The 22,775-nt window shown below is 35.3% G+C and overlaps 4 protein-coding genes across 6 annotated transcripts; 2 read left to right on the top strand and 2 right to left on the bottom strand.

Annotated features, from left to right (window-relative positions):
• Nucleotides 1-237: 237 nt before the first annotated feature.
• LOC108330024 (uncharacterized) lies at nt 238-11,451 on the top strand. 3 transcript variants are annotated; one of them, XM_052871730.1, is made up of 7 exons: nt 238-764; nt 851-1,035; nt 8,627-8,860; nt 9,120-9,222; nt 9,551-9,669; nt 9,785-9,961; nt 10,157-11,451. In XM_052871730.1, exons 1-7 carry the CDS (start codon nt 482-484, stop codon nt 10,811-10,813), a joined length of 1,758 nt encoding a protein of 585 aa, XP_052727690.1. In that variant the 5' UTR covers nt 238-481; the 3' UTR covers nt 10,814-11,451. The 3 variants fall into 3 exon arrangements, with proteins under 3 accessions (XP_052727690.1, XP_052727689.1, XP_017419961.1); XM_052871729.1 differs by having other exon boundaries at nt 246-764; nt 8,588-8,860; nt 10,157-11,449; XM_017564472.2 differs by having other exon boundaries at nt 488-764; nt 838-1,035; nt 8,588-8,860; nt 10,157-11,449.
• A 381-nt stretch (nt 11,452-11,832) lies between these two features.
• On the bottom strand, nt 11,833-15,847 carry LOC108339370 (uncharacterized). The gene is made up of 8 exons (XM_052871728.1): nt 15,613-15,847; nt 15,395-15,525; nt 14,531-14,608; nt 14,373-14,417; nt 14,241-14,285; nt 14,054-14,105; nt 13,039-13,135; nt 11,833-12,211 (listed from the first exon to the last, which is right to left on the bottom strand). Exons 1-8 carry the CDS (start codon nt 15,725-15,727, stop codon nt 12,046-12,048), a joined length of 729 nt encoding a protein of 242 aa, XP_052727688.1. The 5' UTR covers nt 15,728-15,847; the 3' UTR covers nt 11,833-12,045.
• Nucleotides 15,848-17,164: 1,317 nt separating this feature from the next.
• LOC108339313 (probable protein phosphatase 2C 34) lies at nt 17,165-19,319 on the bottom strand. The gene is made up of 6 exons (XM_017576468.2): nt 19,168-19,319; nt 18,771-19,018; nt 18,372-18,680; nt 18,055-18,172; nt 17,618-17,841; nt 17,165-17,472 (listed from the first exon to the last, which is right to left on the bottom strand). The coding sequence occupies exons 2-6, from the start codon at nt 19,011-19,013 to the stop codon at nt 17,263-17,265; spliced, it is 1,104 nt and encodes a 367-aa protein (XP_017431957.1). The 5' UTR covers nt 19,014-19,018; nt 19,168-19,319; the 3' UTR covers nt 17,165-17,262.
• A 2,530-nt stretch (nt 19,320-21,849) lies between these two features.
• LOC108336556 (uncharacterized) lies at nt 21,850-22,775 on the top strand. Its single transcript, XM_017573033.2, has one exon. The coding sequence runs from the start codon at nt 21,870-21,872 to the stop codon at nt 22,554-22,556; it is 687 nt and encodes a 228-aa protein (XP_017428522.1). The 5' UTR covers nt 21,850-21,869; the 3' UTR covers nt 22,557-22,775.

Below are 22,775 nucleotides of genomic sequence, written 5' to 3'. Positions count from 1 at the left end.
TTGTTCTTTAATAATTTATAGAATTGGATTTCCAGAACAAATAAAATTCTCATCATAATGAATTTAAGCATGAATGGTTAAGTTTGACCTAGCCTTAAGAACACTGTAAAATTATATTTATAGACAAAAACATAAAGAATGTAATTAACCTTAATTAAGGACAGGTGTTGTTTTAGAAAATCTTGTGCAATTTGAACTGGTTATGTTTTATTTGGTTGATATTATTTATTTAATTAATATTATTAGAAAGAAAAAACAAAATGAATCCTTGGTGTGGTAGAGTTATTTTGAAACTGCAGAAGATGGCCAATGCTCTTGTATGTTATCTTTGCATCAAAGAAAGAGATAATGCAACTGAGCTTCTTGTTTCCAGAAAAGAACATTCTCAGTTCCTCTCACACGTCTCTGTTTCACACACTCAAATCATATTCCAAACTCCAATTTATGTCTCAATTTTCCTTCTCTTTTCCCAAACCTCTCTATGCACATTCTTCTTCTCTGTCCATTCCATGACCGCCGGTGCAATGGCGACGGCCGCCGGAGCGGCAGTGACGTTGTACCTCTTGTTGAGGAGGAGGAAGAAAGCCGAAGAGGAGTGGTCGAGAGCGCGGACCCTGAGGGTGAGGCCAGCTCAGGCGCCGGCGAATCTGTTCGAATCGATCGTGACGTTGTCGGAGACGCTGAGGTTCACTTACTCCGAGACTATTGGGAAATGGCCAATAGCAGATTTGGCCTTCGGCATCAATTCCTTCATGCGCAAAAAGGTCGACTGAATGTCCCTATTTTCTTGTCTTCGATTTGAATTTTTAGGTTTGAAATTGGACACGAAAGTTGCAGGGTGATTTGACAGTTGCGGATGTGTATGGTGGAAGTGGTTGTGTGGAGTTGAAAGGCCCTGATGTTGTAGCCGACTTAGAGGAACTATTGAGGCTGTTGACTCTGTGCATGCTTTTCTCCAAAAAACCGTTTCCCGAATTTTTAGATTCTGCTGGATTTTCACAGGACCATGTCCTTCTCCACAGCCCCAAAGCTGAGGTAGGCACCCTCTTTTCTAATTTTCTCTATTTCTTTTCCCCTTTGTATGTTTATTTTTGGTGGGGTTAACTTGAAAAATTCCACGGGAGTAAAGAGGGTATGTGATTGATTTTATAGTTGGGTCTAATTTTATAAGGGTTGTTAGTGGCAATTACTAGACCCACTCCCCATGCATGGTTTTTATTTTTATTTCCCAGAAATACCCTTTTTGGAATTTGTTTTCCGGGATTTATTTTGATCAGCTGGGAAATGTCTTAGAAATTAGTGTTCGGAATGTACCCAACAGAGCCCATGCTTAAAACAGCCTCATGCACTTCCAAGGAAATGGTCTACATGAGTTAGCACTAATATATGCCCCCATTTCCGCCGTGTTCTTACAAGGACCAAGGATTTTCTTACAAGATCAAGTAGTTCCTTCTTTTGGGCTGAGTTATAGTCTTCTTTTAGTTGTAAAGTTCCACGTTAAAGAGTTCTAGACAGGTGATGTTGTTACCTGTAAAAGACATTTCAAACTCAAGTTAGATTAGGCAATAAATGCATAACCGAGTAATAAATGTGTAATCAATACCCATGTATACCTTGAAATTTTCGTTTATAGATATACTAGTGGCCCTATATGATCTTAATCTCGAGTTAAGACTTTCATAATACTGTTACCTCTTAATATGATTAATTTAGCTTGATATTTGGATGTACTCGGCTTGTGGAAAAGAGATGTCACCTATTGGTCTAGGTCATGGTTGTGTATTGTAGACTGATCTCCCAGGTTCAAGGGGTTTTAGAACAACACAAGAGTCTTTGAGAAAAAAGTTTTCATTCTTTGGCTGAGACCACTCGACTTGTGCTATGCAAGAGGCAATGTTCATCAAGAATCTGTAGTAAGGGAAAAAAAAATCATTTCTTTAATTGAGATTCACTCCACGCGAACCATTTCTTTAAGCTCAAAGGGACCATGTCGATCCATGTTGATAGAGAGTCTCTAGTATGGAACGAAAAATTTAATTTCTTTAGTCGAGATTCATTGGACCTGTGTCATACACCTTGTGTCTTGATTAGATTTGTTAGGATATTTATCCTATTTTATCATGATTATATTATGTCTAGGATTACCCTATTTATCATGTATTTGTGTATCAATTTATTCTTATAAATAGAAGATTGTGAGAGGGATCAATCAAGCCCTCTAGAATTATTTTACAGTTTCAATCTTAAGTTGGTATCAGAGCGGGTCGATCCCGCTCTGGTTTCTGTCTCGTAATATATATTTGTCCGGCGCCACAGTTCTTTGTCGCCCGCCGCTGCCCGCCGCCGGCCACCGTCAACCGTCGGCCACCGTCGGCCGTCGCCGGCCACCGTCTCCGGCCACCGTCTCCGGCCACCGTCCGGCCACCGTCACCGCCGGCCACCGCCCGCCATTGCCGGCCACCGTCGTCCATCACTGTCAAAGTTTCCTTCGTCTAAACCCTTAGGGTTTTCTTGTTCTTCGTTAGTACTATTCGTCTTCTTCAGAAATGGCGTCTGGCAGTACTCTTTCCTTCTCTGGAAGTCCATCAATTACCTCCGAGAAGCTAAATGGAAAAAATTATCTATCATGGTCTGCTGCTGTTGAAATGTGGTTCCTTGGCCAAGGGCATTATGACCACCTTGAGCGAGATGGAAGCCATGTGCCTACTGAAAAAGCTGATCAGTGGAAACAAGCAGATTTCCAGTTGTGTGCCCTGTTATGGCAATCAGTGGAACCCAAACTTTTTGTATCTTTGAGGGCTTTCAAAACTTGTCACTCCTTTTGGAAGAAAGCCCAAAACATTTATGCCAACGATATTCAACGTCTCTATGACACTACGAATAAACTTGCATCTCTTAAAATGGCAGACCATGATATGGTGTCCTTCATGACTGAAGCCCAATCTGCTGTCGAAGAACTTAGGATGTTTTTGGAAGTAGATCCATTAGAGGATATAAAAAAGAAACTAGACAAATTCTACATGGTGTTGATCCTTCGTGCCCTACATCCCGATTTTGATCATCTCAGAGATCAACTTCTAACTAGTCATGAGGTCCCCTCTATGGAAACATTGACCACTCGCCTTCTGCGTGTCCCGGTATCTCAAACTCAAGAAGCGCATGAACTAGTGGAACCATCTGTCATGGTTGCCACACGAGGAAGAGGAGGACGTGGCACTAGAGGAGGAGGACGAGGAGGTCGGGGACGTACTCAATGCACATATTGTAAAAGGATGGGTCATACTCAAGAGAATTGCTACTCCTTACATGGTTTCCCTTCCAAAACCGCCAATATTTCGAAGACTGAAACTTCCACTTTGAAAACTGAAACCTCTACTTCTATGTTTTCTGAGGATGAATATCAAGAGTATTTAAGGTTAAAGTCTAACAGCTTGGCACAACCATCTCAATCTCCCAATACATCAACAGCCTGCGTTTCTCAATCTATGGAATGTCAAAATTCATGGGTAATTGACTCAGGTGCTTCTGATCACATTTCTGGTAATACCTCTTTGTTCTCATCTATTTCCTTTCGAGAAAAACCTCATTTCATAACTCTTGCAAATGGATCTAAAACTTCTTCCAAAGGAGTCGGTCATGTTTCTTTGTCTCCCTCCCTCAATCTCAACTCAGTCCTTTTTGTCCCTAATTGTCCTTTTAATTTAATTTCCTTAAGCCAGTTGACTAAAATGTTAAATTGTTCAATAACCTTTGATCATAAATCTTTTGTTATACAGGAGCGTGGTTCGGGGAGACAGATTGGAGAAGGATATGAAGCTGGCGGATTATACCATTTTGGATCTCGTCCAAGGGTGTCTTGTGTTGCTGCTCTTAATCCTAAAGTGCTACATGATCGACTTGGCCATCCTCATTTGTCCAAATTAAAAAAGATGTGTCCTGAACTTAGTGGTCTCCAAACCTTAGAATGTGAGTCATGTCAATTAGGAAAACATGTTAGATCTTCCTTTCCTAAAAGGTCTCAATCAATATGTAATTCTAGTTTTTCCATCATCCATTCTGATATATGGGGACCTAGTCGTATCTCCTCCTTTGGTTATAGATATTTTGTTACCTTTATTGATGAATATTCAAGATGTACTTGGGTTTATCTTATGAAAAATCGTTCTGAATTGTTAGCTATCTTTACATCCTTTTTGAATGAAATCAAGAATCAATTTGGTCAAGTAATCAAAATATTAAGAAGTGATAATGCCAAAGAGTATTTTTCATCCTCCTTTTCTGCCATCTTGAGTTCCCATGGTATCTTACATCAGTCTACTTGTCCTCATACACCACAGCAAAATGGTATAGCAGAACGAAAAAATAGACACTTGGTTGAAACTGCTCGTACCCTTTTGCTTGGTGCCCATATTCCTGTCCATCACTGGGGGGATGCCATCTTAACTGCATGTTATCTTATTAATAGGATGCCCTCCTCCTTTCTTGATAATAAAGTCCCTTTCTCCATTTTGTTTCCTAATGATCCTCTCTTTCATACATCTCCCTGAGTGTTTGGCTGTGTATGTTTTGTTCATGACATGTCTCCAGGTCTAGACAAACTCTCCGCTCGCGCTCTCAAATGTGTCTTCTTAGGCTATTCTCGACTTCAAAAAGGATATCGGTGTTACTCTCCTGAAACTAAGAAGTATTACATGTCTGCCAATGTCACATTCTTTGAACAGACTCCTTACTTCTCTCCATCTGTTCAGGATGTTTCTATCCTCCAGCAGGTCCTTCCTATTCCAATGGTTGAGTCAAATAGCTCCACTGTTTCTGTCATTCCCAGTCATGATCACAATCCTTCTACACCTGTTTCTCCACATACTGAGATCATCCCACACAGGGCCCCAATGGATAGTCCACCTCCCCAAGACAATGGTGAATCTCCTACTTCAGATTCTTCTCCCTCGTCACCTCCTCCCACGCCTCCTGGTGCAAATGATTCAGCATGGCCTATTGCCCTCAGAAAAGGTACTCGTTCTACTCGGAACCCTCATCCCATTTATAATTTTCTAAGCTATCATCGATTGTCGCCCTCCTATTTTTCTCTTTTATCCTCAATGTCCTCTGTTGTTATACCCAAGAATGTGAAAGAAGCACTTGATCATCCTGGATGGCGACAAGCTATGATTGCAGAAATGCAGGCTCTTGACCACAGTAATACTTGGGAGCTGGTGCCCCTTCCCCCAGGAAAAAAGGCGGTTGGTTGTCGATGGGTGTATGCAGTTAAAGTTGGCCCTGATGGTGAAATTGATCGGCTCAAAGCTCGGCTTGTTGCAAAAGGTTACACTCAGGTTTATGGTCTTGATTATTGTGACACTTTCTCTCCTGTAGCCAAGATGACTACTATTCGTCTCTTCTTTGCCATGGCAGCCATTCGTCACTGGCCACTTCATCAATTGGATATCAAGAATGCCTTCCTACATGGTGATCTTGAGGAAGAAGTTTATATGGAGCAACCTCCAGGGTTTGTTGCTCAGGGGGAGTCTGGTATGGTATGCAAATTGCATCGATCTCTATATGGCCTCAAGCAATCCCCACGTGCTTGGTTTGGAAAGTTTAGCTCCATTGTTCAAAAATTTGGGCTAAAACGCAGTGAAGCAGACCATTCAGTTTTTTATTGTCATTCTTCTCTCGGGAAATGTGTTTACTTAATAGTATATGTTGATGATATTGTCATTACAGGAAATGATGCTGTTGGAATATCTCAACTAAAAGAGTACTTGTGTAGACATTTTCAAACCAAGGATCTTGGAAGTCTCAAATATTTCTTAGGCATTGAAGTAGCGCAATCAAAAGATGGAGTTGTAATCTCCCAAAGGAAGTATGCTCTTGATATATTACAAGAAACAGGCATGATTGATTGTAGACCGGTAGACAGTCCCATGGACCCAAACCAGAAATTAAGGATAGAAGAAGGTGAATTATTCTCCGATCCAGAGAGGTATAGGAGGCTGGTTGGCAAACTGATTTATCTCACTATTACAAGGCCAGATCTATCCTTTGCAGTTGGAGTGGTTAGTCAGTTCATGCAGGCTCCATGTATTGACCATTGGAATGCTCTCATTCGCATTCTAAGGTATGTAAAGAAGGCTCCCGGGCAAGGATTGTTATATGAAGATAAAGGAAGCATTCATGTCTCTGGGTATTGTGATGCAGATTGGGCAGGTTCACCTATTGATAGACGGTCTACAACAGGATATTGTGTTTTTCTGGGAGGAAACATTATTTCATGGAAAAGTAAGAAACAGAATGTAGTAGCTCGATCAACCGCGGAAGCCGAGTATAGGGCAATGGCATCACTAACATGTGAACTTATATGGGTGAAACAATTCCTTCAAGAGGTTAAATTTTGTGACATCCATACTATGAAGATGTATTGCGACAATCAAGCTGCTCTCCACATTGCATCAAATCCAGTGTTTCACGAGAGGACTAAACATATAGAAATTGATTGTCATTTTGTTCGTGAAAAGTTGTTGACCAAAGAAATATGTACTGAGTTTATTGGGTCAAACGATCAACTCGCAGATGTATTGACCAAGTCATTAAGGGGTCCTCGGATTGAGTTTATTTGTTCCAAGCTTGGTACATACAATTTGTATGCTCCAGCTTGAGGGGGAGTGTTAGGATATTTATCCTATTTTATCATCATTATAGTGTGTCAAGGGTTACCCTATTTATCATGATTATATTATGTCTAGGATTACCCTATTTATCATGTATTTGTGTATCAATTTATTCTTATAAATAGAAGATTGTGAGAGGGATCAATCAAGCCCTCTAGAATTATTTTACAGTTTCAATCTTAAGTAGATTAAAATGAATAATCAGGTGCGTTTGCTATTCATTGCTACTTTTTCATTTCTGTTTCATTTTATTATCTTTAAGTGACAGGCACAAATAAATGTTTTTTAGTGGTTAATTTGGCCTCAGGACTAAGTAAGCAAGTTGTTTTTGTGGAAGTAAAATTAGAATCCAAATCATGTGAAATTGCTTTGCCCAGTTCTGAATAAGGGTGGTGAGGTGACAACGAAATTTCTCAATTCATAAAACTCTAAGCCATAAAATATGAAATATGCCCTTGAAAACCAGTTAGGTCAATGGATTTTTTATTCACATCTCTTACAAATCTTTTATTTGAACAGTAAAAGTTAGGCAACATACAGAACACACTACATGCTCGAGAAGCAAAGAGAGGCACAGATATACATATGATTCTGCTCAAAATTTCAACTTCTTTGTAAGAAAGTTACGAAGCAGCGGATGACTGCATTCATTTTCCACTTTACCACAACCTCACCTAGGAGTGTTAAGAAAAAGTGGAAAACTTGAATCAAACTTGACTTTTGAACTTTTATATGTATAGTGTTACACCGCGGTATAGTTTGAACTTAACTGTTGAACTTTTAGAGTGGAACCAATCCATATCGCCCTTTGAATGCTCCTTACATTTATCACAGAAGGAACTCTTCTTTCCTAATGAAAAAACACATTTAACATACCACTATTACATTCCCCACCCACAATTCAATTCAAGTGTGCAAGCTAGTACTTGTCTCACTTTTTGGTCACTCTGTCCAATCATTATGGGGACAGATGATCCAATAAACCAGGATCCATGTTTTCTTTGAAAATATTTAAGCCTTTTTGTTGAATTTAGTTTTCTCTTGCTATTTTCTTTTAACACTCATGCAAATGAGAGATCATTTTACCATACAATTTTTGAAAAACAAAATCCAGATAAGAAGATGAAACATATTTCTTAAAACAAGAAGTTAAGCCCTGTAATAGTGAGCCCAAAAGAAATGCTAAGAGATCAAACAATTTTGTAGTATAATATAATATATTTTGACTTCTTTAAAATTAATTTTAAGTAGGAGTATAGAAGGTAGCCAAGAGTGAGATTTCCATGCCTTGGTTTGTGTCCCGTCTAGCCCGTGTTGGAAATGTGTCACAGATATGTCAGTGCAAGTGTCATACATGCACATGTTGTGGATCTTGTGTTGGTGCTTCCTAGAAAAGCCTCAAAATACATGTCTGGCCCTTCGTTCACAATTCTTCATTACCCTAGATCATCTTTAAAGAACATCCTAGCTCAATGGAAGTAACAATCCCAAATTGATGTTAATGGTTGGTCATGTCCATTCTGAAATGACAAATCCTGTAAATCTTACATAGTTATGGTTGACAAATCCATTCTGAGGTGCTGACAGATGTAATTGATTGTTGATATTTTTTGAGGTGGAAGCTGTATTAGCTGTTGAGTTTATTGGACAGGTTAATTTATGCTCCTTAAACATGTCAGTTGTTTTTTGTGTGTATTTTACTTCTGAAATTGATAATGTATTTTCTTAGTTTCTTTCTTTCTATGTTACAAAACATGTTCTACTCTTCACGTTAAATGTGCATTGCACATTTCTTCTTTTCTTTCTTCAGATTTATCTTAATTTTGTGTTTCAATTGCTGAGCTGTTATGCACAGTATCATCATTCAATTTATTGCTCAACTGTAACTGAAAACTGATTTAATATCATGAAACCTGCAGCTTCTGAAGCCCGCATTTACTATTATACATGATATGCAGTCAAGATGTTTTCTTCTGTTGATCCGGGGAACTCATAGCATAAAAGACACACTCACAGCTGCAACTGGGGCTATGGTTCCTTTTCACCATTCCATTGTAAGTGATGGACAAATTAGCAACTTGGTTTTAGGACATGCACACTGTGGTATGGTTGCTGCTGCTCGTTGGATTGCAAAACTCTGCACTCCTGCATTACTTAAGGCACTTAATGACTGTCCAGACTCAAAAGTCAAGGTACTGTTATATATTATTTTTGAAATGCTACAGCCCTGAATTGTGATTGTCCAGTTCTTTCTTTCATTTGTTTGTGCCTTATCTTTTTCATCCTTTCACTAGAATGTCATTCCTTTTTAATGTTTTCTTTTAAATAAAAATAATGTATTTTTTTATGAAGTGTCTTTCTTTTAATGTTTTCATTCAAATCAATGTTATATGTATTTTTTTTTTAATCAAGTTACTCTTAGCATATTCTTGCCTTCTCGGAAAACCACAGGTTATTGGACACTCACTTGGTGGTGGTACTGCATCACTGTTGACATATATTCTTAGAGAACAAAACGAGTTATCTTCAAGCACCTGTGTCACATTTGCTCCAGGCATGTGATCATACTAATTTTACCTATGAAGTTATTGAATTGACAAGTAATACTAGTTGTCTCTAGGTTATGATGAATTATCCTTTTATTTCATAATAGTGAAAAATGTCAGTGTTGGAAAGAAGCTGGAACTGTTGTATAATCAGTTTGGGGCTATGATATGTGATTTTAAATCCATATGCCCAGCATATTATTTTGATGAATGAGAATGAGATTAACATAGCTATTTAGTGTGGTATGAAATTATATTAATGGCATGTAATTATATTATGATTTAAGTTAGAATGCTTACTTTTGTTACGTGACCTATCATTATTGTCCTTTTCAGCCGCCTGTATGACATGGGAGTTAGCTGAATCAGGGAAGCACTTCATCACTACCATTATAAATAATTCCGACATGGTGCCCACATTATCATCTTTCTCTGTTGATGACCTTCGTTCTGAGGTGCATTTGCTGGTTTTCCCAACCTCTCCAATCTGAGTAAATATTAATTTTAATGAGTATGTTAATCTTATCTTTTAGATAATGATTTGTTATTTACTCGAGTCAGTTTGGTTAGGTTGCTGCATCATCTTGGTTGAATGATTTATGGAATCAGGTTGAGCATACAAAGGTTCTGAATGTCATCTATAGCTCTGCAAGTACCCTTGGATCTCATTTACAATCTATATCCAGTGCAAAAGACAAGGTAACTGGTGTAGGTGCTATTCTACTGCCAGTAGCCAGTAGTACCCAGGTAACTTCAAGTTTCCTTGTCTCTATTTGACATTCTTGTGATCAGTTATCCAACCATACATTATCAAGAACAGTCAACCGATCAGTTGCACTTGCAGTGATCCTAATACTCAAACTGTTGCTATTACTGTATGAGACTTTTTCCATATGCATGTTTTATCTTACAGAAATATCCTGATGTTGCTGTTACCTGCAGGTTGTGATAAAGCATGCACAAAGTGTTGCAAAAGCTGTTGTCAAAACTATGACTGCACACAGTCCGAATATTGGTCCCCTGTCGAAATCTAAATTAAATAACTTGGTCAAAATTTCTCTCGAACCAGAACCAGAAAATATAAGTACATCTCTTTTGACCAAAAGTGTGTCTGTACTTAATAAAGACGAACCAAACTCCTCTAGTGGAAAATCTGAACTTGATGTGGCAGATGAAGAGGAACTAGTCATTGATACCAATGAACACATTACAGAAGGTGAATTGTGGCATGAACTGGAGAAGGAACTTGAAAAACAGAATATATTGAACATCCTGACTCAGGTAGAAGAAGCAGATACAGAAAATGAGATAATTGAGGAAGATCAGCTTGTTAATGCTAACAATTCAATCTCAACATCTGGCCTTGTAGATAGTTGTTGTTTTTATCCCCCAGGTAAAATTATGCATATTGTCTCTGCACCTTCTGATGAATCTAGTTCAAACTCCAAAGAGGAACATATCAAATTATATGAAACACCAAGACAGCTATATAGCAAGTTCAGACTTTCAAAAAAAATGATAAATGATCATTACATGCCAACATACAGAACAATGATCCAACTATTAATCCAGCAATTAAAGAAAGATGGTGTCAAATAGTACCACATGGAAAAACTACTAAGGAGAAGTGAATAAAATCCCTTTCATGGTTGAAAGTTTATGAATCCGTGTGTATAAAAAACTCCTAACATTCAAGAATAATTAAATCATTCATTTACTTAGAGCATATCAGAGAGGCTAATTTTAAATTATTTAAAGCTTCCAAAAATGAACTAAATTTAGATGATTTAGAGCTACTTAGAGCATATCAGAGAGGCTAATTTTAAATTATTTAAAGCTTCCAAAAATGAACTAAATTTAGATGATTTAGAGCTCCCCTAGTAAGGGAAGCTTCCAAAAATTGACGGGCAATTCCCAACCAAAGTAGGGCAGGACTCACCCGCCGTATAGTCGGTGTTCGAAATTTAGGTGTTGGCACGACCAGTCGTCTCTATACGATCATTGACCAGTCGCCTTTCACCCCCTGACAGGACAGGTTAGGTTTCAAAGGTTTTCTTCCACCAGTTTATAGGCCGTCCCACTCTCAACTTTATAAAATCTCCGATATGGGACTTGCAAGTCATCAAGTAATATTTCACCGGAACTATTTAATTTAATGCAATTGTAATTATTTTATTTAATCTTTAATTAGGTGGTCCTATTTGGTTTATTACGTCTACGGTGTGGTAAAACTCCAGACAATTCTTTTACCAGACGCTCAGTTTAAATAAGTAATTTTTTTTATAGTGTTAATGTTTCAATTTTTCTTTATCACGTGAATTCTCATTATAAAATAAATACATCATCTGGTAAATCTGAAAAAGAATTATAAAGAAAATATTCAAAAATAAAATAGATGAAATCCGGAAAAAAAGGGGCTATCCCTGTTTTTTATATAATAAGTATAATAATTTTTACAAAGAATAATTTTGAAATTTTTTTTTTATTTCTTTTTAATTAAACTACCTTTATTTTCTTATTAATTTTCTACTTATTTATTTTCTCTTCATCTCTATCAAACAATCCTTAAATATACTTTTTCTCGTCCTTCATCTTTATATTTTTTTTATCATAACCTGTTTTAGAAGTAAAGTCTACTGTTTATTATATACAAAGTTTGGTATTACAAGAGATATAACAGGAGGTATTGTAAAACTAATGCAGTGAAACAGTAGCTTAAATTCACAGTAGACAAATATTATTCTAATAAACATCTGCTCCCATATGAATTTATTAATATATCTTCATCCTAGATTTTGGAACAGCAGTGAAATTGGTTTGATCTAAAAACATCAACCACCATAACGGGTTTTCAAAGACTCAGGTGGCTCTTCTTCCATTATCTTTGAACCCGCCTTTTCAAAGTACTGACGTATGGTTGTTTTACGATCACCAAGGAAGGTATGATCCAGAAAGTTATTGTACACTTCTTCACCAAGGCTTTTCGCACCAAGGGCACTGCAACAATTCATTACCACGCCTTCATTTTATCAACAAATAACATCAAATAATCACATACATGCCTCTCACAAATATGACACATAGACAACTATATCCAAGCATCCATGAATCAATCTATCCTGACCATAGGGAGTAGAACCATGATTAAGAGAAAAGAGCCATTATGGCGGAGAAATTTTCATTAAAAGAAAGAAATAAAAAATGTACGAGATAAAAAAACACAGAATTAAGTGGTACGAATTGAAATATATAGCCCAGAAAAAAAAATTGGACGTAAAAGATAAGAAATGGATTGCATTTCTTCACTCATAGTTAAAACACAATTGCAAATCTCTAAATTATCTGAAGTGATAATTTGTAATTCTTGATTGATAGTTAAACACAATTGTAGAGAACATTTTAAATTAATGTTATAATGGAATAAATATTTGAAATATTTTACAATAAAATATGAGTACGAAATTTTAATGGAAATGCTTTCATGAGTTTAAAAATTACATAATTTCACATTTCAGAATAATTATTAAAAAAAAATCTATTAACATTGACTTAATTTTTTTTATCAATGACGCAATAGAAGAAAAAAATTAACGTATGATTTTCGATTAAAAATTAACATTAACTAACTTCAACAAAAAAAAAATTGTCAATACTAATTTTAAATAATTAAATAACTATTTTATGTATAATCATAATTAAAATATTTTATCTCGAGCAAAAGTTAAAATTTAATAAATTTAAAATACATTAGTAAAACAAAACACTCCAAACCAAATGAACTTAAATGAATTAAAAATTTCATTGTTTGAATGAATGAACGTTACCAGTGACGAAGATAAACACGGCATGGCAAAACATCATCCCGCCAGATCTTATGGATCTTATACTTTCCATACCGTTCAAAATATTTTTCCCTGCCCTCTGTTACAAAAAATGTCACAAACATATAACTCACTTCAGGAAATCATCTATTTTTAATCTATTAAATATATCATATCACTTTCTTTATAAGCTTTCATTTTAATTATCTTAATTTCTTATCATCTATTTCTTAATCCAAATAATTACATATTCGTAATTTTTTTTCTTTAAATTTACTCTTACAAATCCATCTTTAAAAACAAAGAGACCCTTAATCTACTTTCATATCATGCTAACTCAATGCAATGTTGCCTTTTTATTCCTCCAACTAACGTTAAAACCTTAACCCCCACTCTTCCATAATTCCAAATTTCCACTCTTACGTAAACATATACACAATTTACATACCCCTATAATTTTCTTCATCGTTCAGTTTTAAATTGATAAATATGAATATCTAATTTTCTTTTTCGTTCAACTTTAACAAGAACAAAAATTATTTTTTAACTTTGAAGTAATTAAAAAAGATTAAATAATTTGTGTTCCTTAAGTTTTGAAAAATCAAATAAATTTAATAAAATTTAATTAAACTAACTAAATCTATATATTTATAAAATTAAATAACTAAATTGAATCAAAATTCCAAAAAAGAACTAATTACAATTGTCATGAAAAAGTTAAAGGAGGATAGTCATATTTAACTCTAAAAAAATACCTCAACAAAAGTAATTTTAAAGAAAATTTAGTAAATGATTATGAACGTGTTATTTTTTAAATAATCAAGCATGTAAGAAAATTGAATTTAGTCTTCAAACTATATTTTTAGATTCATGAGAAATGTTACAAAAGTTTAAAATGACAGAAAATAGTAGAAAAGAAGTATATATGTTGCACAAATTACCAAGTAAAACTTAAAAAAAATGAATTTTGTAATCAAATACTTCTGACTGAGTATAAACTTGGATTTTGTAACATTACCAGTGCATTTAAATTTAAAGAACTCCTCATCACTGTAAGAAGCGCAGAGAACCTGCGTTGATGACACACAAAACGACCAACAGAGTTAAACACTATATACGCGTTACAAATAAACCTATGAAAAAAAAGTTAGTAAAATTAAAATTAAGATAATTGCTAAAATGTAACAATCTGAATAACAACATACTGCAGGATTGGTAAAGGGCTTTCCATCCAGTGATTCAGGAACAACCTGTAGGAAACAAAATAAATTGGAACTCTTGAAGCAGGTATTGAATATTCCATTATCACCGGAACAAAGCAATGAACAATAACTCACAGCTAAAAACCGATATGCGCGTTCCCTTTCGATGAATGCTGGAATCTAAATCCGTTACAAGAAAATAAAGAACAATTGTTCAGATATAATTGCCTTTTCCTTTTGTCTTAGCATGCTAAATCTTCCTCAAATAATTGAAAGTTTTGCAAAGATAGTACCTCTGTTTTCTTTATCTCGAAAACAACTAAAATAATGGTTTCACCTTCACATGGCTCAACAGATAGCCCGGCAATTTCCTGCATGCAACGCAACCAAACAAACGCACATCCAACAACCAATTACTGCCAACTATCACGTACCTCTGCTTTGCAAAGACAGTACCTCTGTTTTCTATGTTTTTTCCTTTCAAATTTCTATTTCTGATTAGTCAAATTAAATAACTAAAAAAAACACATGTTTCTTTAACTTTAATCCATCTAGTTTTAAAATAGTCATCTACTTTCATTACATTTTCAATAAAATAATGTTCATATTTTTTCTTTAATTTCATTTTTTATTATTTTTAATAAATAACATACGTTCTTTCTCATTTATAAGCTTTTCTTATATTTCTAATAAATAGTCTTATACAATGATAATTTATGAAATTTTAATTTTCGTAATTTGCAATAGTGTTATTAATGGAATTAATGTTCATTTAAAAGTTAAAAGACATGTGAACGTTATTTTTATGAATAATATTTAAAAAATGTGTATGTTTATTTTAAAATTAGAGGTTAGTATAGGTGTCGTTTAACTTTATATTAAGGGAGATAGTGTATTTTCTTTTCTAGAAATAATTTATGAGATAATTATTATTATAAAAATCAATACATATATTACATATTATAATACGTTACTAGATTAAACATAAACATATTTATAATTTCTGAATGTGAGAATTAAAATTTGTCATGAAACTTGAAAATATAATATAATTTGCAAGATAAACAAAAAAAAGCATGGAGTAAGTAACCGATTTTAGTTATTGGCGATGAAAAGGACAAAAAAAATTAAGAAAATGGGGAAAAAAAGAAAAGGACCTCAGTTTTGATATTGGCAACACCATGAGTGAAAAAGATGGCTCCAACGGAATTAAAGAGACGGCGGAATCCGGTTAAGCGGGCGATTCGGAAGTTAACGAGGTTGGGAAAAGTGCTTCTGGCACTTCTCTCTGCGTCAATAAGAGAGAGTAAATTAATAAAGAAGATTTTATTGGAGAAATAAATATTATACATGAAAGAATGCATGTGTTAATTACCGGAGAGAAGGGAACCATAACCGCAAATGGAGATGTAATCGTCTGCGGAGAGTAAGGCATCGAAATCGGAGAGGTGAGTGAGATCATGACAGGGCAAGGTTTTAGCCATGGCCATCGGAACGGAAGAGGGAGAATTGAAGAATGGAAGAAGTTTCTCTTGCAGCAGTAACACTAGTTGGGTTGGGGTTTGGGGGAAATAAATAAGAGATCTGGCAAAGTCCTTATATTCCACACAAGTGTGTCCATTTCATTGCTGCACCCATACCTCTTTCACTGTGTGTTTGTACCCTACACTTTATCCTTTTTTATTATTCTTTCCTAAATTATTTATTTATAAAAAATAAACAAATTTTAATTGTCAACTTTTATTATTATGCAATTAACATAATATAATTAACTCAAAAGATAATTTACAATTTGAAGTTTTCTTTTAGAAAAAATTCTTCATTTTTTTATATAATTAAACATAAACTTTTAGTTGATAGAATTGTTAATGTATGTTTTTATTTATATAACATAACTAATGTAATTAATATATGTATATGATACCTAGGATAACCAATAAGACATATGAATAATATTTTCACTATTAAACTTGAAATATCTCAAAGGTGTGGACTCTTCATATGATACAAATCTAAAAGAAAGTTAAAATGTGTTATAAATAGAGATAGTATGGTATCATTAAATGCTCTTATAAAATCACAAATACATAAATGAAAACAAATATATTAATCAAGACAAATGCACTTGAACTATTAGGCTTTCTTAAACCACCAAACTATTTGGAACAATCAAGCAACAAAATTAGCAAGGTTGATTGAGTCCATTCTCACAAATCTCCACCTTGATTCAACACACATCTCTTGAGTAATAATCATTATTTGTCACTAAGTTCATTGGAAGCTCAATCATCAATAAGTTTGGTCAAAATCCAAACAAAAGGAAAAATGAAATCACTTTTATGATATTACTAGTATTAAGTTTTTTTTTCAATATCCATTTTATGTTATATTTCATTAATCATTTAAGAGAATTTTGGTTAAATTTCATTTCAAAATAAATTAGGTGAAGTTGCCTAATAGTTTACAATATTCCCTGCATAAGCCTAGCTGACAAACATATGCCTAGGTGACAAGGTGATTTAACGCAACTAATATGAGTTAAAAGGATGGAATATTATCACACCCTAAAAAATATATAATCAAGATGGTGGATGTCTTTTTTCACCTTTTTAAAATTCCAATTTTCATTTGTCTATTTTGAAGTGGAAACAACAGTGTTATGGGACTCTGACATTGGTTCCGCGTTCCACTTAAAACCATCGATGTGGGACTTTGTCAAACTTTGTTGTAAGTATAACTTTAGCTCTATATATTACATATATGCATGTAGTAGTATCTTATAAAGCCTCCAAGTGTGTGACTCGAAATTGAAATGGTAAGATTCTGGGACACAGCCTGTTCTTGAAGAAGTTCCTCCCTGCTTATGTTTTTCGGCATTATCACGGAGTATGATGATGGATATAGATAAATTATTATTACCTCTGTCGTAAGACAACCGCGAATGTCATTATAGTTGACAAGTTTATATACAAGTTTACATGGATTTCTGTGTTATAAACTGCAATGAACTGTCTAAGCATTCTTCTTAATCAACAGTTTTAATGGCTGGGAGTTTTTGAGAAGGGAAGGAGTGAAAGAAGAGGCAAATAGCTGACATGTCATCCATAGCAATGCCACTTCTCTTCCGCTTCCATTCACGTATGGCGCATTTAACAAGCTTTTGAGCTGCTTTTTCTTTATGTGGTGATGCAGAAACAATCTCCACTGCTTCCTGATTGGATATAACATCCCATACCTGAGAGGCAACAAAAAGAAGTCATCAATTTCTAAAAACTTAAAAAATGATACTGATACCTTACGGAACCAAATATGCTCATTTACTCAATGTTTTTCTCTGAAAGCAGTGATTGCATCAAACACACACACAAAAAGACGAATACCCCATCTGTTGCCAATATGACAAATTGATCCCTGGTTGTAATTTTTGTTTGTGTGACATCAGGCACAGAGATTAGTCCAAAGTCCTTCATGCAGTGATCTCCTAAAGCTCTTGATATTGCTAGTCCTGGTGGTTTACCATTTGGCATCCACACCCTGTACACTCCTGGTTCATCTTCCAAACTAAATACCTGCCCTCTGCATTGTGTTATGCGTTCAGCTTCCTCTGAATTCAACAAATACCACACTCAGTGTTTGATCCATGTTAGATGAATTAAAATACTAACTAGTCTGATTTTGATAAATGTTCATATGTTTAATTCCGGAGCTAAATAAAAAATTATATTGAATTTTAATATGAATTTATTTTTAGGCTTTAATCAAAACGGATTTTACAAACAATAAATTGTAGTGAGTGGGTAAGAGAAATGAATCTGACGTGGTAAATTTGGCTTGAAGTCAGTGGTAAGCTGATGTGGAGTTAATGTGCCATCCTCTGAAATGGTTGCCAAGACAGCCCTAGAATCACCTATGTTTGCTGTAATAAGATATTCACCCTGAAACATCACTGACAAACATTTTCAGCACGCTTCTCATTATTACACAGGTGCCAAACCTAGCCACTAAAAGCAATTATTTCCATCAACCCGACATGGTATGTCTTAATTATTAATTAAAGACTAGGATGGAAAACCAAGAGATTTCAGACAAGTAAATAAAATATATAAAAACTTCAAAATAGAGAATACATATAACCTGTTTGATAATTGTCAATGCTGTTGTGCCACTAAGAAATGAATCGAACCCGGTTTGCTGCTTCAGATCCTGATCAACCGCAGCATAAGTCTTGATGTAGGACTGCTTCCACACGTTCAATCCATGGATATGTCTGTCTGCTTCCATCTTAAAATCCAGGTCAAGTGATGTTGCAGCCAGATTTTCTTGCCAATTGCACAGCAAAATTGTTGGCACTAGTTTCTTGACCCTTTTTGCTACAAAGTGTCCCCAAGGGCCATGCCCATCAAAAACTCCACAGAACATGATGTCTTGTTGGCATCCAAATTCCTAGCATCACCAACAGCCAACAAAGTACAACATTTGATAATTTGTACAATAAGCTAACTTGTAATGGCTTGAAAAAAGTGGTTGTCTTACCTCCCAAACAAGAAGACGATCCTGATTCACTCCTTTCCGTCCCCTATTAGTGAACACAGAAGCAAAATTGTTGGCCTTTGTCGACCTAACAACTCCAGATGAACTCAGTAACAGTTCACTTTTCCTCGCTTCCTTTGCCAATTCTTCTGCAGCTGTCCTTCCATCTTCCCTTTTACAATTCTTCTCCTTCTTGATTGACACAGTTCTTGCCAATCCATTCACAAAAGATGGAAAAAGAACCATGATAACTGCATTCCAATCATTGTTGCAGGTTATACACACTCACAGTTCCTCACAACTAACAAAAGACGTGTACGTGCACTGATATACAAGTTCTAGTTCTTTCATGATAACACATGAAATAGAAAAGGAAGAAAAAAACAAGTTATGAACATACCTGTGATTTGTAATCACCAACAGAAAATCCTAAAGCCTGTTAGAGCCTGAGGAACTGAGGGACGATTCCTTCCAAGCAATGCTCCCATACCATGATAGCAAGTTACAACCGCAATCTCTGTATTTGGATCCACGTGACATATTTGTAATGTGTGGTGGCTTTACCTTTCGTACCCTTTATTTGGCCACCATAAGATACTGAGCAAGGGGTATTTTGGACAGTGAAAGGTGATTAAAACATATTGTACCAATTAGATTAATAATTTGAAGACATTATAAACAATAAATGACAAAAGAATTGACCGAAAAAAGAACAATAAAAGAGCAATTATTGTCATACGAGGTCGGTGTTTAAAAACTATGTAATAGCAAATTGACATTAAATAACTTAATTCTGTGGTTGCAATTCGTCTATAGCTAGTGGTTGGCTTTGAACAAATCGATCTTCAACTTTTCTTTGTGCTCTATTAGGTAAATATCTTCAATCTTTGATTAAACAAAAAATTCAAACAGGTTGAACACTTTAAAATATAGAATTTAGAGATATTTTAATAAGCACATTCCACTGAGTGTACCAAACACAAGGCTATGGCTTGCCCAGTTGTCTTTGGAGGGCTCCACAATGCTAAGGTCAATAATGTAAACGTGTCTTTCTACAAAGTGGTTGTAATCATACTCAAATTTGTTATATTTTTACTATTCATTTTTTTCTTCTACTTTCGATCACATTTATCTATATTACCTAGTTTTTGTTCTTTTTTGTGAATTGTGTTGTAGGCTTTTTGAGCACGACTCCACGAGGATCTAGAATAGAAAAAGTTGAGATTTGTGACATTATAGGATGTTATGGTGAGGGCCTACCAAGGATTTAGTAAGCTACGAAGCAAGCATTGATGACCAAGGTTGGTTTGATTGGAGGACTTATGCACTATCTTAAACCACGTATGACAATTTAGACAATAATATGCCGCCCACCATAGTGGGAGGAGTAGATACTGGATTGGTGGGGTTGGAAAGCATGATATAATTGAATTTTAATTTTCATTTATGATAAATAGGAAATTTATACAACCATTCACATATGCACAAACACGCTTTATAAGACTATGTTGACTAGATCCTCTCTTGCCACTCAGCTGCATAATGGAACTATGCAAGTAATAATAAAATTGTGCTGTTCTCTAATTTAATTTTTTTTATGTTTCTATGCTCTTATTTTCAGATGATTCCGGAAGGACATGGTCAAAGACATAATGGTCTCTGATTAAGCAGCATATATCCATGTTCCCGAGACCTTTTACAACTCCATTGTGAAAAAATATATTAATATATTTTGTCAGGTTAATCTCAAACTGTCTAATCGATTATATTTGATCGTGTACTTTATTTAATATCGATCACATTTAGTCTAGTATTGTTGGTCGATTACATTTGGTCGATTGTTTTTAGTCAATCATTGATGAGTTGTAAAATGGTCAAATTAATGAAATGGTAATCATCAATTAATTTATTAACGTTGATTAAGATAAGATTGGATTGTATCTAGATCGACAAAAAGGTAAAATTAATAACTACTATAAATAAATCTATAAGGTATAACTTTCAAACACATGCATTACTACATTAATACTATATTGATTTTAGTATTAGAGTACCTTCTACAGGTATCATCTGTGTAGTTTGAACATACAAAAGACTCTCACAAAACAAAACTTAGACTTTAGACAACATGTCGAAAACCGAACAACTGACCTTGACTTCATACCCGAAACATTTTTGCGTCCATCGTGTAGTCGAGCAAGCATCTTTGTTACTTCCACTGTAACCACAAGAAATCAAATGAGTAGTATTGTGGAAAAGACCAACCACACATTCATTTAGCTCCAGTGGGTCTTGGCCTCTTTTAGCCTCAACCTATTGACTTTTTAGTCTTGACAGTTTGGTCGTTTTGTCCTCAACATAACCTCATTCAGCTTCAATGTTTTATCCTTTTTTAGCTTTAATGTATTGTATGTTTGGTGATCGTTTAGTCTCAATCACGTGCCAGTTCGACCTTAGCATACCTCATTCAACTTTATTATCTCAGTCTCTTTTTGCTTCAACAGTTTGGTCATTTGGTCTTATTTGCATCTTGGCCTTTTTTGATCTCAAATTATCAACTTTTTAGTCTTGACAGCTCGATCATTCAGTTTCAAGAGCTTCTTTATGAAAAGTTTAAAATTGTAATAGTTGAAATTAATGATGAGTATAAAATTATAAAATAACATATGACAAATAAATATAATATAATGACAATGCAAAATAATAATCATGATAGTTAGTTAATGAAAATTTTAGAAAGTCAATTAAAAAATATAATAATTTTTAATAATCAATATATTATAAAAATTTATTATAAACTCAGTTAAGCATACTTAAATTTATGATGAAATTAAAATTTAATTAAGAAAAAAATTTGAAATAGTAGAATTCGTCATTTTTGTAATAACTCACACACCCTCTTTCTTAGCATGGGCCAAGTTCACTCACACACATTGGCCCAAGATTGCGGATCACAGAAAATAACCCAAAAGCCCAACCTCAACACTGGAAATGGCCACACCACCACGCATGTGTTCCCGAGGAAGGACACGTGGCAAATATGAATCTAGTGGTCAAATCAAACTGACACGCTAACGTTTCGTGCAGCCTTCATAATATCCAATGCACGACACAAGAAATCCATTTCGATTTCTATTAGGTTTCTTCCAATCTCAAGGAAAGGAGCAAAATTTATTCTCAGATCCGTGTTCTTCTCCTCATACCCACTCGTTTCAATTCACCATGATTAATATCATGATGGTCGCCGATACCGTAGTCGTAACCGCAGCCAAAGGACTTGGTGTCCTCCGCGCCTGTCAATCCACCTGTAACCTTCCCCTCACCGATTCGGCTGCCGATCAGATCTCTGCCATGATCCAGCCTTACGACGCCGTCGCACCGCCGCCCGTAAAGCCCGCTGCTTACGGGCTACGACGCCGAACACTTCTCCGGAGAAAACAACGAACCAAACGGATATCACCCGATGGCCTCTCCGGGGACGCCGGGAACGACGGGTTCCTCTTCGGTGACAGTGGAGACGGTTATTTTGGTGGCGGTGGCGGCGGATTCGGTGGTGGCGGCGGCAGTGGTTGGAATTTCAATAGATTTGGGGGTGGTCACAATTGGGATGAACCCTCGTCTTCAGTTCCGGATCCTGCTTTTGATTTTGTGTATCAGGTGCTGTCGTGGATTATGCTTTCGAATTGTTTGCATTTCGCGGTTAAGAAGATCATTCGAATTGTTGCGGCGGGATCGATTGTGGATTCCGGTAGGGAAAAGGTTCCCGCCAGATTGGTGCCAATTTGCTGATTTGGTATCTTCAAACGAACCCCGTAGATATCGTAGAACAAATCATCATTGGTGATTACGCATTGCATCTATGTTTAATTGTGCATTTGCTGTAAATACATTGTATATAATAATTTGTCATTTAATATTTAATTGACTAATTTCAAAGTAATTATTTTTCTGCATTTACATTTAATTGTGTAATGTTTAGTTGAAGTAATAAGTTTCCAGGTTGCGTTA

The sequence above is a fragment of the Vigna angularis genome, chromosome 1 (genome assembly GCF_016808095.1).
Source record: "Vigna angularis cultivar LongXiaoDou No.4 chromosome 1, ASM1680809v1, whole genome shotgun sequence".
NCBI lineage: Eukaryota > Viridiplantae > Streptophyta > Magnoliopsida > Fabales > Fabaceae > Vigna > Vigna angularis.
Note: the sequence above shows the minus strand (reverse complement) of the source record. Positions and strands in the feature narration are given on the sequence as shown.

What these genes read in the sequence shown, in the direction of transcription:
- LOC108330024 (XM_052871729.1), top strand. Translation starts at nt 482, where the DNA reads ATGCACATTCTTCTTCTCTGTCCATTCCATGACCGCCGGTGCAATGGC. An exon ending in GTCCAGACTCAAAAGTCAAG is followed by an intron (nt 8,861 to 9,119) that starts GTACTGTTATAT and finishes GGAAAACCACAG; the next exon opens with GTTATTGGACACTCACTTGG. An exon ending in CAGTAGCCAGTAGTACCCAG is followed by an intron (nt 9,962 to 10,156) that starts GTAACTTCAAGT and finishes TGTTACCTGCAG; the next exon opens with GTTGTGATAAAGCATGCACA.
- LOC108339370 (XM_052871728.1), bottom strand. Translation starts at nt 15,727, where the DNA reads ATGGCCATGGCTAAAACCTTGCCCTGTCATGATCTCACTCACCTCTCC. An exon ending in TCGAGATAAAGAAAACAGAG is followed by an intron (nt 14,418 to 14,530) that starts GTACTATCTTTG and finishes TAACGGATTTAG; the next exon opens with ATTCCAGCATTCATCGAAAG. An exon ending in CTTTAAATTTAAATGCACTG is followed by an intron (nt 13,136 to 14,053) that starts GTAATGTTACAA and finishes TTTTTGTAACAG; the next exon opens with AGGGCAGGGAAAAATATTTT.
- LOC108339313 (XM_017576468.2), bottom strand. Translation starts at nt 19,013, where the DNA reads ATGGTTCTTTTTCCATCTTTTGTGAATGGATTGGCAAGAACTGTGTCA. An exon ending in CATTGACAATTATCAAACAG is followed by an intron (nt 18,173 to 18,371) that starts GTTATATGTATT and finishes GTGATGTTTCAG; the next exon opens with GGTGAATATCTTATTACAGC. An exon ending in TCATATTGGCAACAGATGGG is followed by an intron (nt 17,473 to 17,617) that starts GTATTCGTCTTT and finishes GTTGCCTCTCAG; the next exon opens with GTATGGGATGTTATATCCAA.
- LOC108336556 (XM_017573033.2), top strand. Translation starts at nt 21,870, where the DNA reads ATGCACGACACAAGAAATCCATTTCGATTTCTATTAGGTTTCTTCCAA.